This window comes from Diadema antillarum, unplaced genomic scaffold (assembly GCF_040938485.1).
Source record: "Diadema antillarum isolate AM-2024a unplaced genomic scaffold, OU_Dant_1.0 scf00000005, whole genome shotgun sequence".
Lineage (NCBI taxonomy): Eukaryota > Metazoa > Echinodermata > Echinoidea > Diadematoida > Diadematidae > Diadema > Diadema antillarum.
The window spans coordinates 983,578-1,003,779 of record NW_027270894.1 but is presented as its reverse complement, the minus strand read 5'-3'; the positions used below and the strand labels follow the sequence as shown (position 1 = coordinate 1,003,779).

At 38.8% G+C, this 20,202-nt stretch overlaps 1 protein-coding gene across 1 annotated transcript; it reads right to left on the bottom strand.

Moving 5' to 3' along the window:
- Positions 1 to 310: 310 nt before the first annotated feature.
- On the bottom strand, positions 311 to 16,474 carry LOC139713890 (palmitoyltransferase ZDHHC16-like). The gene is made up of 9 exons (XM_071625643.1): positions 16,416 to 16,474; positions 13,866 to 14,147; positions 12,829 to 13,020; positions 11,454 to 11,571; positions 10,484 to 10,617; positions 8,810 to 8,878; positions 3,761 to 3,997; positions 3,015 to 3,088; positions 311 to 471 (listed from the first exon to the last, which is right to left on the bottom strand). Exons 2-9 carry the CDS (start codon positions 14,043 to 14,045, stop codon positions 363 to 365), a joined length of 1,113 nt encoding a protein of 370 aa, XP_071481744.1. The 5' UTR covers positions 14,046 to 14,147; positions 16,416 to 16,474; the 3' UTR covers positions 311 to 362.
- Between the last annotated feature and the right edge of the window lie 3,728 nt (positions 16,475 to 20,202).

Here is a 20,202-nt window from a genome sequence, read left to right as displayed (position 1 = left end):
CCCCCCCCTTTGGTCAACTGAAACAAGTTGTCCTCTCACCCAAAACCTTGTGACAGCAACCTGCATCATTTCAACAAGTCACCTTCATGCTAAACATCGTGTTTGAGCTTCCATACATATGCCAACTATTTTCTCGCAAGAATCATGTTCCAATATTGCATTCAACACACTTATAAAACACTAGAACTCTTTCACTAATGTTCCAAAAAAATACCTTAGACATTCTGTGATTGTCATCTACAAGTATCTACCACTTCGCAAGCTACCATAGCTTGCCTTGTTCCTGACCAATTTCTATTTTTTTCCTTTTTTTTTCTTTTTTTAAGAAGTGAAAATGGGGAGCTTTGCTCCCAGGTCAAGGGTCAGGGAACATTCTTCCCAACGTAGCCTGGCGTGATCTGGTTGACCCAGTGAATTCCGTCCCCCTCGGGCAGATGGGATGAAGGAAGGACGACGTGTCTGAGGAATGTCCTGCAGTGGTCAATGAAATGTGACATATCACGATAAAACTAACGCCAAAATACACGACATGGGACCAGAAGAGAATAAAGTCACAAATATGGGTACATAAGAACAGTCACTCTTGCCTTATCAAGTGCTTAATCTTCCACCTCATTTCCCAGGGTTGTTTTTGACTAAATTTCATCTTTCACAAATCAAAGGCAATCTTACCTGCTGCAGTACACATCATCATGATAAGTGAACATTGGTCTCTTTAATGCCTTGTGCAAAGGAAAAATATAACCAATCAAACTTTAAGGACGCTACACAACGCTGTACCCCAGGTTACGACAGTACCCCGGGGTACGGCATGCCGAATCATTTCTCTCGTTATCTAAACTTTAGAAATTCATTTTTTATGTGCCATATTTTCTCCCAATTTTCACCAATTTAATTCTCTGAGCAACATATCAGGATGGAATTTCTCTTTAACCAAAGGATAGTAACCAAGTGTCTGCTACATCTTTGCTCCGCACTTCAAAAACTGGTGAGAGTTAAAGGACAAATTCACCTTCATATACATAAGGATTGAATGAATGCTGCAATATTAAAATCTTACCCTTCAACACCACATTAAGCACATTTGTAAGGCAGCATCTTTTGGATTGTTCAAAATTGGGAAGATGAGGAAACTACTTGACCGACCTACAACTGCCAAATTAACTCATGCATTTGTTTCTTGTCATCTAGATTATTGCAATTCCATATTTTCTAACCTCCCTCAGACACATATATTCCCACTTCAATGGGTACAAAATTCTGCCGCAAGACTTGTCTCCCTCTCCAGGAAATCCGAGCCCATAACTCCAATCCTCCGTTCTCTTCACTGGCTTCCCATACATCACCGCATATCTTTTAAAGTTCTTTTGCTTACGTACAAAATTCTGAATGGGCAAGCCCCCAGGTATCTCACAGATCTTGTTTCTTTACGTTCCATTACTTCCTCAAGACCCCTCCGTTCCTCCTCTACAATGCAATTGACTCCTGGACCACGTACTTCCACAAAATACGGTGATCGTGCTTTTTCTACAATTGCCCCTTCTCTCTGGAATTCTCTACCCGCCTATATACATCAAGCCACTTCCGTTAATCAGTTTAAGATTTTGCTTAAGACTTATTTTTTTAGTAGATAGTTCTTTGGAATAGTCCAGTTGTGGGTCGGTCAATGGAGGTGCACACTGGTTTTGATTTTCATTATTTATCGTAATTATACTCTGTATCTATTTTTTTTTCTTTTTCTTTTTCTTTTTGGTATGTTTGTACTTGTATTTTGGTATTTTTGTATTATTCTGGTATAGATATTAATTTTCCGGTAAACTGTGCGCTTAGAAACATCGGTATTAAGCGCCTTATAAATGTATTGTATTATTATTATTATTATTATTATATTAGTAGAACATCAATGAAAGTTTGAGGAAAATTGGACAGTCCCATCAAAAGTTAGGAATTTTTAAAGTTTCAACACAGTCACTTCTGGATGAGAATACTACTACAGTGTATGGCACATGCATAAAATGATATAAGGAAAATATAAAGATAATTCTACAAAATTTCATTTTTGGAAAAAAGTGCACATTCCTCTGACTCACTGTTAAGAGTAATATTATTCCCATGCCTTCTGAAAGAGGCAAGTCAAGTGCTCTATCATAAACGGACATATACATCAAAAGTTATGAGCCATAATCGAAACGCGCCATAAAATCTTAACATTGGGCCCTAAAAGTTTGTTGACCCCTGTCTGTGACCTTTGACCTTGTGATGACCTTCAACTCCCCAAGGGACATCTACCATCCAAGTTTGGTCACAAACAGACATAGGGATCAAAAGTTATGAGCCATAATCGAAACGCACCGTAAAAACTTTACATTGGGCCCTAAAAGTTTGTTGACCCCTGTCTGTGACCTTTGACGTTGTGATGACCTTCAACTCCCCAAGGGACATCTACCATCCAAGTTTGGTCACAAACGGACAAAGGGACCACAAGTCATGAGCCATAATTGAAACGCGCCATAAAAACTTAACATTGGGACCTAAAAGTTTGTTGACCCCTGTCTCTGACCTTTGACCTTGTGGTGACCTTGAACTCCCAAAGGGACATCTACCATCCAAGTTTGGTGACAAACGGACATATACATCAAAAGTTATGAGCCATAATCGAAACGCGCCATAAAAACTTAACATTGGGCCCTAAAGTTCATTGACCTCTGCCTATGACCTTTGACCTTGAGGTGCCCTTCATATTTGTTAAAATGTGTAACTTTGTATAACCACTCTTCCCTCCAAGTTTGATTGAAATTGAAACCCTCAGTAGAGAGTTAGTCAAGTTTTTGTAGCGTTACTGACGGATGACGGACGGACAGATGCAGCAGGCGATCCCTTAGTCTCCCCACACCTCCGGTGGGCTCGACAAAAATCAGTCCATCCTATACGGGTTAACTGTGCACTGCAGTGTGACAGATTAATTCCTCCTTGTGGCATTCACCCAAAGAAACAAGCAGTCAACCTTTACTGACCTGTGTGGAGCGTCTATGCCAAGCAGGATTCGCCAGTTTTGCTTAAACCCAAAGTCGTATGGATTCTTGTAGATCTGAAAATGTGACAGAGATAAACAAATGAGATTTAATGGAACAGCCATTCGAGGTATCTCGGAAATTGGAAACTAAATCATGTGAAGCAAAAGTAACCTGAGGCTATGAAATCAAATTCAGATGAATGATGTGAAAGTTGTGATCCTTTGATTGCTAGTAAATCATCATTCACGCCGCATGATCCACGGTTTAGTTGTGTTGCAGCAACATGCTTCTTTTTTTTTTTTTTTTTTGCACAAATCCTACATAATGTGGGACATTCCAATCACTATGCATAGAAACAATCTAAAAAAAAAAAAATTACAAGTGGGTCTAATATGTCCGGAAACATATTAAAATCTGATGAGAGATTTCAGAGCTTATGAGTGCACATGTATCTCAGCACAATAATCAAAATTTTCCCTTTACAACCTGCTAAAATTCAAAGTTGTGGACCCACTAGTCATGGCATATGGCAGCATCTTAAAATGTCCAGGGGTAATTGCCCTAGGAACCAACTGAAACATAAAGTATTTCATTTGCTCAATCAATAACAACCAGATGAAATGAAAAGACAGCAAAATTACAAAAGAATGGGAGCATGCATTCAATAAGCACATACCCCCCCCCCCCACAACTGTCATACACACATACACATAAACTCCCATCCACACATACCAAAGCCCACTCACAATATTGACTTCCTTCAGCCGTTTCCTCTCCGAGTTGTTGATGTGCTGTTCGATGCTCGTCTCTCCCCTGGATACGAGCAGGGCGTGCCACACCGTCAACGTCCCGAGAGCGAACACCACCCCCAGGCAGATGAAGAACTGCACGACAACCGCCTTGTGGTAGATGCTCTCGCTGGCGGTCAGGCTGTATTTCACCACGGGTAGGGCCACTTTGCCTGTCTGGTTAGCCTCTGCAACCTGGAACAAAGGCAAATGGACATCATCTCTGTCAAGCATATCCCTGATCAGAGGTTCATAGTGAGAAATATGATCCCATTTGATACAACCCATCACAAATGCCCCCCCCCCAAAAAAAAAAACACCCTTAAAGTAAAACAGATAAATGAATAGATTAACAAAAATATATGACCTTAACTTGTGCTCACAGATAACTGAGTCAATGAGCTGATTAAGTTTGTAAGAAAGAATAACTAACTAGGCTGTAAAAGTCAGTAACTCCATGGACCTAATACACATGGACTGTTCACGGCAGTCTTTCTCTGATGTAATCATCGTCGTTGACACATGATTATGTGCATCTTAATGAGTACATTCAGGTGTCTAGACAATAACGATTGTGTGATCATGTATCGTCACTAACAATAGAATCGTTTCCCTCATTTCAGTCTTGTTTCACTGATGTGCCTTTTTCAAACGGAAATGTCTTTGAATAAATACAGATGGTGAGGAGCAGCAAAACCTGAGATCATGACAAATTTTGTGTCAAAAGATGGGTAATTGCTGATTCGTACATTTTCGCACACGCATATGACCTTGCCTAATGGCAAAATATATCTGTTCTCTACCATTACCGTCCCTTCTTGCTCTGGAATAAGCTGCGGAAAAGTGAAATATTGAGATCACAAATGACAATCATTCTGCCAAAATATTAGCTTTCTTTTAAAAACTGCCTGCTTGTCCCAAGAGAAATTGTTTGAGGCATGATTTCCTAACATACACCACAACTGCAAATTTACTTTACTTGATTTTGTGAATTATTTTCTTCTGTGCATATAGTTTTAGATTTCTCGAATCTCCGTCTTGTTCTTCTCCCGGCTTGCTGGCGGCGACAATGATGGGATCAAAGCAGTGAAGCATGCTAAAAATGTCTTTGTGGCGCTTTTGAGATGTACAGGGGCATGAATTAATTAACGATGCGATGAATGTCCTTGAATATCAGGTCCATGGCAACTCTAGCTCTCAACATTTACACATCAATATGAGGAAGGTTCCAAAGAGCATTTAAAAAGAAACAAGCATTTATAAACATTCATCTTGATTTGAAAACATTATTCCCAAATCAGCCAGTCTTCTACAAGTTGTATTTTATGATCTTGTATTGCCAAGAAGAGATATTTGTGTTTTCAGGGAGCCTCCTGTAGAACCAGAGACCTGAAAGCTCTGACAAAAACCTGTCAAAAAAAATGTGCCAATGCAAGACTTTAATAGTGGACCTATTTCCACACCTACCTATCCATCCATCCAAGGTGTATGGATAATCACAACAATGAAAGTGTTGCCTTTAATATCTTGATTTGAACCTCATCCCAAAATGGTATACATGCAGACTAGAAAAGCTGTGTCAGCATAGGACCATGGCATACTCGCATACGCCACATTCTGAAGTGTACATCTTTACATCCACACTCAATGCTATTGTCAAAGCTACTGTACACAACTGCATTTTGTATGTACTCATACAGAATGGGTTCTTGATCAAATGAGAACAATTCTCTGAAAGCTGTCTTCCACTTCACTTATCGAAAAATGCTTTTTTTTTGGAAAATGTGAGAAAAAGTTTTAAAGGTTATTTTCAGGTATCAGTAGTGTGTATGTTTGTTTAATTGCTTTTTTTCATTTTCAAATCTAACTTTTAGTCCAAAGATACTATGCAAGTATTCCACTAAGCTTCTTATCAGAGGAAGGCAGAACACGTGGTCCACACATTGCACTGTTGCAGAAGTACAGCGCAAAAATTAATGGTGGGGGTGCAAGGGAACAGTTAGTACCAAACCAAAAAACTTTCAAACCCACAGCACGACACTGATATGTGCAATAGCTAATGTACCACACCTGTAGGCCTACTTAGACCAGTTTAATTACCGTTGAGAACAATTACCCTTCTGCAAGATGAATAAATTGTGGAGCAGGTTGGATGGTAAAAAGTTTATGGTAAAAAGTTTATCCTGCCTCCATCACAACCAACATTCTCTGCTAGCTACATGATGAATCACACACACAGGTGGCGGATCCAGGGAAGAGCGCACCAGGTGTGCGTCCCCTTTATTTTTTTTCTTTGTTAAAACAAAAGAAATGCAAAGAAAAAAATGGGGGGAGGAGTGTGTGCACCCCCCTTTAAATTTGTAAATGCGCCCCCTCTTTATGGAATTCCTGGATCCGCTCCTGCACACAAACACACACTTACACACACACACACACATACAAAGTTGTGGCAACACTGCCACCACACAGACAAATAACAATGATCAAGCAAGGTGGAACAAAACAACACAAATGCATGAAAAGCCAAAATGCCACAGATCTGAAGATGGCAGCACCGAAACATATAAAGAAATCATGTGACTGGAACATTCAGTAATCATCAAACATGCCGGGTGCAAATAAAAAACAACACAGACACACCACGCTTGCAACTAATCATAAAAGAAAGGATTTGGAGAGGGCCACAGAAGTTTACAATAGGCAAAGGGGTGCAAGGTACTTTTGTGCATCAATCATATCAAAACTATGACTGGTCAGTGATTGCACAAACTGGCATGAGATACTTCACAGCGACAAAGTATCTTGGTGAGATTTTGTGGCTGGATCACGTGATCTGCATCATGTGATATGCAGACTCCTTGGTTGCATGACTTGTTATCAAACTCATCATGTTGTACACTTATGCGCAATGCAAGATTCCAGGCCAGTTTGTATAATCAGAGCTAATCTTGAGGACTACAGCATGGTGAAAGGTTAACGTATAGTGATAAAAAAAAAAAATCATAACAGCATGAACGGTAAACAAAAAAAGAAGAAGCTCAAGCAGCAACACTCGACACATTTGAGCAAAAGGCAAATCACAAGACTACACAATGATGAAAAATATTCCCTGAAACACAGTCTTTTATGGGGGGGGGGGGAGGGTGGAGGGGTGGGGATATTATGATATATTAGGGTAGTGATTCCTCCATAGGAGGCAGAAGAGTGAGCAAGATTAATAAGAACAATCTAGACTGTTAATTACGCGAGAAGATTGCTATATTTTAGAAAATGTCATTTCTTTATTTATTTTTACAGCTATTCTTCACTTATTGTATATCTTGCTAACATCTGAAATTCAATATTTGCTGACAATTCTTTTTCATTATTTGACTTTCCCCACCCCTTTCAATTTCTCTCTTATTTTAGCATCAACAATTCATTTCTTGAATGATCTCATGTCAAGTTTATTTCACGTTTGTTTTGTTTTTTCAAATTTCACTGAGTGAAATGGTATTCGAGAAATAAGTTGCTCCTGAAAATATTTCCTCCCATAACACCAACGCTTGGTGTATCGTCTCCATTTATTTTATCATAGTTTATCTGTTCATTTATTTGTTTGTCTATTTACTCATTTTTTTTTTTCAACTAGAGAGGTAATTATATCTAAAACTTGACATCACAGTGTTGACAAATATGGAAATTGAACTGTTCATATTCTTGTAAGGGTGGGGGGGGGGGGGGGAGGAATGAGGTGTTTGAAGCAAAGTGAAATGCACATGACAGGATTTATCCAAGGCAATGTGGTGCTAGAAGTAGGACTAAGTATAAATGTGAAGCACATGGAGAGAGCCCTGGAGGCCTCTTTGTAACTGTTTTGGTAATCTAGCCATGGAACGACAAAACACAAAATTTGCTGACATTGGAAGGCCTTGTATCTAAAGGCTACCATTAATGATGCCGTTTTTTTTGTTGGTTGCAGCGATGCATTGCAACACAAAGATGCACACACACAAAAAAAAACACACAACAAAGCCAAAATAAAAGAAGACAAAGACACTAACATCTGCGAGCCACCTCAAGACTAACAAGAGCTACTAATCATTATCTATATTATAGCAAATTAAGCATGCTCTATAATTTGCAGAACTGATGAATGACTGCTGATGATGGTAGCACTAAAAAGCAATGGATAACTGATTAAAAAAAAAAAAATCAATGTTGGTATTTGCAGGCATGAACTACGTGATGTTGTGTCCTGTTCATAACATGGTGAGCCCATCTATTTCAAATACTCAGTTTTTATTGGTAGTAAACAAATGCATTCTGCTATTTGTATTTTGAGTATAAATGAAGTGGGATACTGACTACTCTGTTTCAATGCTGGAATCATTTGACAATTCTTGAGAGAACAAATAATTGATCCTAGAATTTAATAAAATATTCCTGTCTAGCTCTTCCTCAAAGGCACGAAGTCGTATTTCTCATTTGTCTGAGTTAATGATCACCAACTTGATTGCTTCAGTAGAAGAAAGACAACAGAATTTTGAATTCTGTTCCCAAAACTTTCAGTGAATTAGAAAGATTTTGAAGATCCTTGCCAAGAAACAACAAAACAAACAAACAAACAATCAATTATCATAAACCTTCATGGTTTGGTCTGAGAGTATCAAGTGACTTCGGCACTGTGCATCCACTGTAAGCAGCAAAGACTAGATGAGTAAGCAAGCTCTGATAGTATGATTGTGATTGTGAAAGTTTGGCGACATCCCCCAAATACTGGTGCTACTACTGACCATGCTACATGGAGAGAAACAACAGAATAATACTGGTTTATTCTGTAGCAAAGGCGCTAAAGTATATCATGATGCATTGATGCCTGTAAGTGTTATATTGACCAAACACAGCATGCAGAAGATAATATGGGCTTCGTCAAGCTTGGCATGCTGTAAATAAGCAATTTTTTTGAGTTTGTGATATCGCATGCACGTACCTGAAGCGCCCAAGACAAATGATGATAATACTCACTTTTGCCTGATTATAGACTTCCATTGCTTGCGCAAATACAGATCCGCCAAACAGACTTTCAAAAGTTTTCTATGTCGCAAATGCAATATGTAGGAGTAAAGGTGAACGAAATGATAATCATGGTGATTTGAATACTGACTGGACAGTGGTTGTGGACACCATCACATTGGCCTACACTTTTGCATGGATTGACAACGTAAAGAGCACACCCTTACTCTCACACTATTGATTCAGCACTTGATTTTATATTCTTCATAAATGATTTCCAACATTGAGGAGATATTGACTAACACACACTGATTATACTTTGAGCACAAAAGATACGGCAAAGAAACTGAATACTTGAGTAGGTTCTCAAAAGATTTGTGATGCATCCATTCAAATCCTTCCCTTATCTAAATTATATTCATTTTTATTTAATTCCGGCATTCAACATTTAGCGTATCCTTTGTGCATAGATGATCATACACATACACACTCAGAAAAAAAAACACACCAATATCTGAGCAGTTCAAAATGGTTAAAAAATACGGAATTTGGGCTGAAGGCCAGAGCTTATATGGTATGAATGGAAGCATCTGTGGAAACAGAAGGAAGGGAGGGTCATTTAACATTGACATGAAACCAGAGTGGTACAAGAAGCACTCTAGTCTTATTTAAAACAGCATGATAATCTTCATGTGGTTATCTTGTCATCAATTAAAGAATGTCACAGTGTCCACATCTCACAATCAACAGGAAGCCACTGATTCCTATTCTAATACTTATACTACAAAAATGTACAGCACAATTCAGGATAGAGGTTAAAAGAATTTAAGCTTTTAAAACTGCTGCGGCATTTACAAAACTTTAATACACAGTCAGAGATGGGCACGTAATGCCTCCTTTTCCCAAAAAAATAAAGAGGGGGGTATTCTTGCAGTTACATGTTTGAAAAGACACAGAGACAAGGTGAAAAGTGAACAAGAAATTTCTCTCCCCTGGTGAGTATTAAGCTTACAGATTGAGGGACTAATCCACTTTAATGCCATTTAGAATTCACAGCTATCATCAATGTTCAGTTTTTTTTTGTGGTTTTCAGTGTCCACCGTTTTGAAAACACAAACTGTAAATAATAAATGATTAATGCATGACATTATTAGCACTTCTTACAAGCATGCACACACGAAATATCATTGAATCATTTGGTTGGGCATCACATTCTTAATTTGATATTCACCAGAGCACTCTCTCACTGTTGCCATTTGTTTGTTTGTTGTATCTGTGTGTGTGTGTGTGTGTGTGTGTTTTTAAAACTATAAGCTAACTTCTCTTCTTTTTCAATAGACCGTTTCTGTAATGCAGTACAATTCGTCTGTTGAGAATGAGAAGGGCGTTAAGTTGTCTTGAACACTATGGGTCTTGTGGCAACTTAACGCCCTTATCATTCTAAACCGTTGAATTTATCATGGTAGTATCTTTTCCTACAGTCTAGTAACAAGGCATTTCATTTACCTGCTCCCTCCCATGAAGTTCCACAGGAAGGAATGCACTTAGTTGTTGCTAGGTAGGGCAAACCTCCAGCAAGCCTTGTGGTAACTACAGCAACTTTTGTGAACAAAGCATGCATTTAAAATCTGAATACATTACAGAACAGGTCTATCGCTGGCTAGCTACCTGGCTTTGTGTACTCACTCTGGCATCGAAAAACTCTTCCCTAAACTGAGGCCAGACAGAAATGGACACGTAGACCGTCCCCATCCACATGTAGATGCAGAAGAGCATAAAGTAGCGATGATTAAAGTGCCCTACGCAGTTGTTGAGCCAGGCTGGCGAACGTGGAGTTGCTCGTCAAGGAAGTTTGGACATGACAGTGCTAAGACAATCAGTTGTGAAACATCCTCAAGAGGAGTGGGCCAATTGTCAGCAATGCCAGCAGCACTATCCTGTCTGAGTTTCTACTCTAAAAGAGTGGCCATTACAAATATACTGACAACAACAAGAAAAACAACACTGAAACTCAACTTCTTTTTCTGCCCGAGTTGCTGGTGGTAGGCTTTGCCTGATATTCATTCTTAAATGAGAATTAAGTAGAAATTTAGAGGACTGCAAAACAGACTTCCACCATTGCAGCCAAAGTCATGCAACTCTGGTAAATCCACTGTAATGACTGAATTTGTTACTTACTTCTATTCCCCCCCCCCCCCTTTCAGGTATTGATTATCATTCTTACTACCAAATTTGATATAGATGGTACCGAAAATGAGAAAAAGACAAACAACAAAAAACAAATTACTGATGTATGAAATAACCACAGAAGAATCCTGTCAGTGACAAATTTCTCCCTTTTGGTGACAGATTTTGTTGTTCTCCTTCTTCATTGACTTGTACTCCCTCCATCGCACATATCGGTACTTATTCAGTAAAATGAGATACCTTCATTTTTATTAATCCATAAAGTGTTCTGGTGGCTTTCCTACACATTGAAAGAAATCAAGACCAGGGTTGGGGCTATCCCCAGTTTGAAAAGAGAGGAACTAACATTTAACCCGTTGAGGACGAGTCCCCAGTATACTCGAGCAAGTGTCTATGGGAAATGCATGTCGTAGCAAAATCAGTCCGTCCTCAACGGGTTAAGCAACATACATCAGGCTGGCAAGGATACGGCAGTGGTGATCCATCTTCAGAATACACGTCTTGCAGACACTACAGTGATGGGTGCGCAACGGCTTGGGTGCGATGCACTTTTTGCATATACTCCCTGCTCCTGTGTCCGACACAATCTGCAGAGAGAGCAAATGGAAAGCAGGCAAATTTGTCAGACAAGCTCTCTGTGCACGGCTCATTTACCATTTTAACAGACCTCCAAACATTTGCAACTGAAAAATGGTAAAGATTAGGAGAGAAACAGCACTACCCACAGGAATGTGTAGTACAATTATTAAGAAAAATTTGGTAGTAAGAACATATCTGAAGAAAATTGTGACCCGCTACAACAAAATGATCCTAAAGTCGGGCGAGGTTGATTATTTGAAAATTGCATGACACAATTCCCTAATCTTTCTGCTTTAAATTGATATATAACACATCTTATAAAAATAATCGGCTGCGGAGATATCGATGTTTAAAAGAGAGCATGTCGAGACGTCTGGGAAATCACTGTTTTGAGAAAAGCGCCCTAAAAGTTCTCCTTGCGATGCAATCACGACCAGGGGACACGCAAGTCAGTATTCACCTCCGGACAATAGAAGGTAAGCCCTAGCAACCCCCGCAATGCTCATTTAAACACAGCGTCGGCGGTCTCCTCACCGACCAATCAGTGACCAGGATTCCAGGAGAAGCGGCTGGGCATAGCGCACCCCGCCACCACGCACCAGTCGACTGGGGAGTGTGCGAGCTTCACACTCTGGTTAGCGGCAAGCAGCAAACTGACCAATGGGATCACTCTAGTCGTTGTTAGGGGCGGAGCCTATCTGTGGCGCTCAATCCAAATGTTCGAACCAGTTCCTGCTTCGTTGAAACGCCAAAAAACATGGCCCAGAAAAACGCTATTTTTTAAAATCTTTCCTTTCATCATTTTGCTTCTAAATTTCGACAGATGATAGAAGACATGTCAGACTCTAATAATATGTCAAATTCAGAAAATCGTAAGTTTTGACCAGTTTTGATGCTCTGACTTCAAACTCGATTTTCACGTCTTTGACCGTGCGCGACTTTAGGACCATTTTGTTGTAGCGGGTCACAATTGTTCTTGTGAGAAAATGAAAATTTGTGATTTTTTGTGTATAAGCAGAATAGAGACCTGCTCAACACCTACGTCATACAGTTTAAAATTTGTCTTACTCTCTAAATGTTATGGGTTCATAACTTTTTTTTGAGCATCTTAATTTTTCCCCAAAAAATTTCATGAATCTACTTTTTCTGATTTTGCTGCTTTTATATAATGCAACATACAGTGTAGTATCAGGATGGAATTCCCCTTTAAGTAGATGTTAATTTCAGTGGTTCCTTTTTATGAAAGGCAACTAGCTTGGACAAACCTGAGGAGGATGGCCAGGGGATGTGGTACAGCCTTTGTAGTAGTGGAATGTGATGTTCACGAGCAGCCAATGTCCAAACGTGAGGTGGAACATGGTCTCCGCCAAGCTGCGATCGGAGGCGGCGGGGAGGACGACCAGGTACATAACGACAGTCACAAATGTTGTCAGCATCACGACCAAGACAACCATGATCTATGGCGACACAACAGAGAGAAAGAGGACAAAATCATTCATGATATATACAGTTAGAACTTCAGAGTTAGACCAATGTCCAAAGTATAGAGCAGATATTGATTCATCCACACACTTAGTACGCGAATTTAGATACACAAGTCCATGCTTCATACTATGGTTTGAACACATTTAAATATCATAAATCTTAGGCCACCTAAGTATGTCTGCATGCATTCATCAAAAAAAGTTTTCAGTATTTCCCTGACAAGTTTTGTTAATGTACACATCAACTAATTCTCAAATGCATCATCATTCTGCCAACTGTTCCAAAATATAGCCACTGAACTACTGGCTTTGAACCACAGTCCATTATGTGACAAACAAAAGTTGGGGCTAGGCATGCCAGTGGGCAACTCACAAAATTTTCACAACTGCATTTTTTTTTCTTTACCTCTGTTTTTGTTTTTGATACCCATGGTTAAATTTGGGAATACATTTACTGAAAAACCTTGTGAGAATTTTGTTTTGTTTGAGTCATGTCCTATTCTGTATAAAGGCTAAAAATTAATGTGTGCTAAAAATGTTGCCATGACACTGTCAGATCAAAGCAATGTTCATCTTTATCCAAGTTCTAATTAAACAGTGGTGACTGTACACTCTTGAATATTGCAGGGGAAGGGGAAGGTAGCAAATTTATAAGGCTACTGCCCAACAAGAGGGAAGAGGGATATTGCCTGAGCACTCCTTCCTTTTGCCATCATAACAAAGGAATAATCACACAAATACTTTATATTTTCACATCATTGAAGCTGAATTAACCAAAAAAAAAAAAAAAAAAAAAAATTATAAAAGAATAAGCTCACCGGTCCCATGTATTTTGTTATATGCTCCACAATCCAGATGACAGGTTCCATAGCAACATCAATCACGCTGCTGGTTGAGGTGAATGAATTGTAGGTCAGTGACCTGACTGCCATTTTGAAAGCAAGCCAGACCTCCAGTAGGCGACGAGACAGCCCCATCCTTCTGTTGTTTTCTTTCATGATAAGTGAGACAAAGGTCAAAAGGGGTCCACTTTCATTCTGGTCTGGTCTGGGGCAAACTTGAGCAGCCGACTCATGCAATATTGCTACTGCACATTCAAGCTAAGAAAAAGAGGAACAAACAGCACGACACTCAACATAAAACAACTTTTCACAGGTTGACAAGAAGTTTTGTAAGCTTGAAATATAAAATAATTTAAATTCATAGGGCTGGAGCAACGAAGCAAACAAGCAAGTACACGTAATACTAATCACTAGTATTTGTTAACTAGTAGTACTGCTTTTCAGCAATATCTAGAAAACCTACTGTCTATTGCATTATTTTCATAATTTATGGCAAAAGTTGGATAGTAATGGATTTCATAGAGAAGCTGAAACATGTGAGAAAGCACCTACTATTCTGTAGCTTAGAAATACAAATGACACTAATCTTGAGGTCACACAACCCTTGACTGCCAGAGTAGGACCATTATTTTGCCGCCATTTACTTAACAATGCTGTATATCTTGTTTGTCTAGCACTCTCCTCCTGTCTGTCTTGTCATTCCATCTTACATCTGATTCTTTAGTTCAGCCCTGACAGACAGCTCCCATTCTTATCTGATCACCCCCCCCCCCTACTTCTATCATCTCATGCCCTTCTGTGGTTGATTTACAGAGTTAGACCACTCTGCTTTATTAGAGTCCTCTATTCCCTTTATTTCTATTAGTTTTTGTAGATATTGAATAATCAATATTTGTAAATACTGTAATTTATGTGAATTATGTTCACTGGCAAGATTTGCTGAGAGCAAGATGTCCCAGAATAAAATCAGAGCACTACCAGACTTCTTGAAGTTCAGTTCATCTTCATACTTTACATCATCTCCGAGCTCAGTTCTCAATAGAAGACGGTCTACATTGTAGATCTACATCGTACATGAAGTTATTTCCCTTTTGTAAATACACTTCAGTTTGAGTATATCAAGTATACTTGAGTGACCTGCACCTCGTCATGGTTAATGAGTGTGCATGTTTAAATAGCACTACATACGTACATCACTGAAATCCTATGAAACCCTACTCACATATTTCATTTCATTTCATTTCATTTATATCCACTTTCATAATTGGTTTACAAACTTTGCATTAAAAACAAACAGACAAACAAACAAACAAACAAAAATATATAGTGTCAAATATGATAGTGGCGGAATCATGAGAAGCACAAAGTAGGCTTATTGAAAATGATCCCTTAAGAAATATTGTGATGTAAATACATGTTATCATTTATAATCATTGGTTACTTTGTAACTGAATTGAAACAAACATTAATACAAAATACTTGCAACATAGAGAAAATATGCTGAAGATTCCAATGGAACCAAAAGTTAAGTGATCGATAACAGAAATTTACCGCTATCATCATTAAACACAAACAATGCAGAATAGGTGTGCGCCACGGAAGGGGCCCGCACCTCGCCACCCTGCGCTCCTATCATAGACAAAGCACGTAAAAGACGTGCGGTAATCATGATGATACTTGCAACACTTATTCCTTAGATTTCTATATAGATTTAAGATTTTGAAGAAAAACTGACCAGTTTTCACCTCAGTTTGCTTGGTTGTGGTAACCCTGCAAAGTTTCAAGTACCGGTACTGAACACAGTCTTGGGCGTACATTTTGTTCAGTGCTTTATGTAGCAATTTTATGCAGGGCGAGGATCAAGGGTCCTTGGCGAGGTGCAGGTACACCTCACTAGAATATAGCATACAATACACATTTCTTGATTTCTCAACATTTATTTTGACACGCTACACCAGCATTTCATCTTTTTGTAGTGAGTCTACCACTACCTACATGTTATTTTACAGCAATCACACACGAAATAAAATAGGATAGCCTGCCCTGATGTCGAGTGATGATACTGTCCATACTGATACTGATAGGCTAGGCTCATTAAACTTATTTGGAAGTACAAAAATTTACACAGTTCCGGATCCGGACGCAGCATTCTGACATTCAGTCTGTCCCCGTGCGCCAGCACGGCTTGGTGTACAGCAACAGGGCTGTGTATAGTTACCAAGGCCAAAAAGAACTGTACTGGACACCACTACATCACGATCACGTATGAAAAGTTTACATGGACACGACCCTCTGCAGCTCGATTGTGTGATTCGGGTGCGGGGGAAGTGTACACAACACAAAATTACACAAGTGGGACTAATTTAATACACATCTTTACAGGGTGTACATGAAAGACGCAGGAAGGGCGAAGCGGAAATCATACTCAAATCAGTCTCTTGAACTGCATTTAGCCAACAGGTTAAATGATCACAAACGTAATTTCATATGTGAAGGGTTTAAAAGCAAAATAATAGTAACACATACCCGCAATTTTCAAACAAACGAGAGCACCATAACTGTTAGTTGGGGACGGCAGGAACTCGTATTTCATGTACGGTATCTTCAATGCGTTCACACATCTTGATGAACTTCAGACAAAGACATTTTTCTCCTCTCCTTGAGCCCAAAGGCCACTTTAATACTGGGGAAAAGCTCTTTGACTTCAGAAACAAAAAATCTGTACCTCTCGCTCTGGGTAAACAATCAACTGATATCGAACTACACTGTAGTATGCGTAATCCTCCTCCTCTTCTCTCTTCTTGAATGAGGAATGAACGCGAGGTATTCAAGTGTCGAAATAACGGTAGGTCTATATAAGGCCCCTATTTGCTTTTCTGATATGTATCTCTAAACATATTTCCGTAGTCGGCGAGGGAGTTGAGTAAAATCCGGAAAGAAATAACAATGACAACCTTTATGGTGATACCTTACAAAAAAAAAAAGCGAGCCTACTAGTGCCCATGATGATAGTGTGAAGAACAACAGGACAACTAAATCACAACTTAGCTTCATAGTGCTCGTACTAAATTATACTACCAAGCAAGCTACTTTAATGGTTAAAAAAATTAAGGAGTATTGCGTAAAATGATACTCCGGTTGACAAAAATGTGAAGTCTATAGTAATATGAGATCCCGTTATTTCGTGTGTGTTCAATTCATCAGTAGACACAATTTCATTTGGTTAAGGTAACCATAATGACGTCACTCAGAAAACTAAGATCGAAATAAAAATGCTAAAAATCGTGGTGACAATTAAAGATAGGCCTGCTTATGAATCAGACAGGAATCATCATGACATTCATTTTCTACGCGTGGAATAGAAGGATTAAGTTTCATTTCAAGGTGACAAAATTAATATTAGGCCCTATGTTTATGTCCGAGATGCTGATAGTTGGAACACAATCGCCGATGTGTCAAATGTTAACATTTTGTAGGCCTGATCTCTCCGGGTGCTACCTGTACATCACAATAAAAATTTACCGGTAACTTTTCGAAGTGCAGAGTGGGCTTGTGCGATAAGTCTAATGTAGACCTAATTCAAACTTGTTCATTGTATTGCGCTCGCGTTTATACATTATTGAAAACAAAAATCTTAATCGTGTAAGTATCAACTCATCATAGTAATTACAATCAACTATATTCTGTAAATTTCACTTTGCATTTTGACGTCATGAACGGATCTAACAGTAATCTGAATTACATCAAATCAATAGAAAGAAATAACTGAACCAATTCGAACGAAACTACATTCGATTGAATAATTGATGTCGATGCATACTTCGTTGCTTGTATAGTGTTACTAGCTAGCTGTAAAGGTAGTTCCAGAAGTCACAAGGTATACCACGTGACAAATCTTAAGCTTGTTTCTTCCGACGTTGTAAGGACATAAGCAATGGAGGACGTTGGTAAAGGTCGACAATTCACAACTTTGGACCAAAAAGTTTTAACACAGAGTCATGGACGGCACATTCGTGTTTCTTGCAAGTTCTTGAAGTTTAATGTCGGTCAAATGGGAAGCTGAGAGGCAAAGGACATCAAAACCCTCAACTATACGGACGGCAAACGGGTACTAGCAATTTATATGAATTATTGAGATTTGGGCACTTAGAAAACGTTTACAACATAATTTACAAGGACAAGCAAATTTCCCCCTTGGTGAGCGAAACTAAGAGGGTAGATGAAATGGTTTTCATTTCGCGTAACTCTAAGCCTCTCCATGATGTTTCTCATCATTTAAGACGAATACATGCCTTGATTTCTTACGCTCCATCAAAGGCCAGAAAATGTCAGAAGCCGTAAGAAAATCGCCTGTAGAGTCGAGAGAGAATTAAGGTCACAGCGAGAAGCAATCAACCCTTTAAAAGGTACGGTGAAAACGAGAGCAGACTCTATAATGCTTCTACTTTTTTTTTTCACTTGAGTTCCCTTTTCCGGGCCTCACCTCTCTCCTACACACACACTCTCCCTCGTCTAACCTATTTTATATGTTTTGTCTGTCGCTCTGTCTGTCTGTCTGTCTGTCTGTCTTTCTCCCTCTTTCACTCACTCCCGGTATTCTGGATCACCTCAATTGTCCTTTGCTCTTGCAATTTCATGTAGTATAAAGTTCTCATTAAGCCGTGTTCTACATCACACATTTACTTTTCCTTCATCGTTTTGACTCCTATTTCTAAATTCTATTGCAGTTGTTCCCTCTCTCGGCTCAAAGCAATTTAAATTTTAGTTTTGGTGATGAACATAAACAAAATATCGTGGTAATATTAAAGGCTTAATTTCTATTTTTATACGTAGTGAAATAAACCAGGCTGCGAGCCCATTTTGACTCAACTGGATCATTTTTATTTTCACCGCCATAATGAAAATCAAATACCGCCGTATAACATGACTCATATTTATGATAAGTTGTATTAGAAGAGAGAGGGAGGGAGAGGAAGAGGCAAGGGTCACACACATCTACACGTTTTCCGGTCAAGTGAATCTTTTCCCGTTTTTTAATAGATTACATACCTTACATTGTTTCTTGAATTCTTAGCCGCCAAGCACGCTTCCGGACTAGCCCCCACAACACTAGCTGGAAGACAAGATGACAGTCCACACCTATAGTTGACATACTGTGAATCTTCTCTTATAGGGTAATTCCGAGCCAATTTAAAGTTAGTATAATAATGAAATGAACAGGATGGGTACAATTTTACAAGCATGCACACAGAGAAGCTTATCAAAATGGAATAAAAAATGGAGAAATTATGAAATTGTGAAGTTTTGCTGATTTTCCTAAAACAGTTCTTGAAAAGTCAATATGACTTTGCAAATAGTGAGTTGATGGTGGCATTACCTCACACCTTTCCATATAGGCCTAGTTTGTGCATAAAATTTCGAAGTTTCCATTTTTATCTCAAGCGCAATTATGTTTTCAGTCTCAAATCGTATATTTGACTAATCATTATTTTGAACTTACTCAGCCATGACTAACATTGTTTTTATAGAATCCTACTTTTCTGGCAGAATGATTCAATTTTCGTCATTTTTTTTTTCACAATCAATGGAAAACTGTTAGGTGATGACATCATCTGAGAGATCATTTGCATCATTTTATCAACTGTCTGCGAGAACAACTTTGAAAAAGAAATAGCGACTTTTTAAAATTTCATAACTTTCTTTAAACCTTTTGATCCAATTTTCATCAGACTCTAATGTACTTGCAAAGTTTCATCCTTTCTTTTTAGACTACTTAGCTGGTCCAGAATTCCTCTTTAAGATTGAGAGTTTGAAGTTTCTTGTAATGCGAATCAGAAGATATGTGTAATGACTACAGAATACACACACACACACAAACACACACAAACACACACACACACACAAGACAAACCAACGAAGCATGGAAGAACGATCCAAAGCGAGTGCAAATGCATAATCTATTCACAGCATTTAAGTGCACTTATACAGAAAAAAAGTCTTCAGCACCGATCTGACGAGATACCCGTAACCTGTAACTCGAGACCACAGACAGAGCCAAAAATCACTAGTGTGCAACTCTGTCCAGACATACACACACACATACACACATGTCCAGACATACACATACACACACACACGCACACACACATACCACGCTCATGACAATTCGACCGATTGAGGGAAAAAACACACCAGTGAGACTATAATTATTTTCAAGTTGAAGGTTAATACCAAACCAAGAAAGGTATATCAATAATGAATAAAGAGGTTTATATACAGTGTATTATTGAGGTTGTCTATATTGACTAGATGT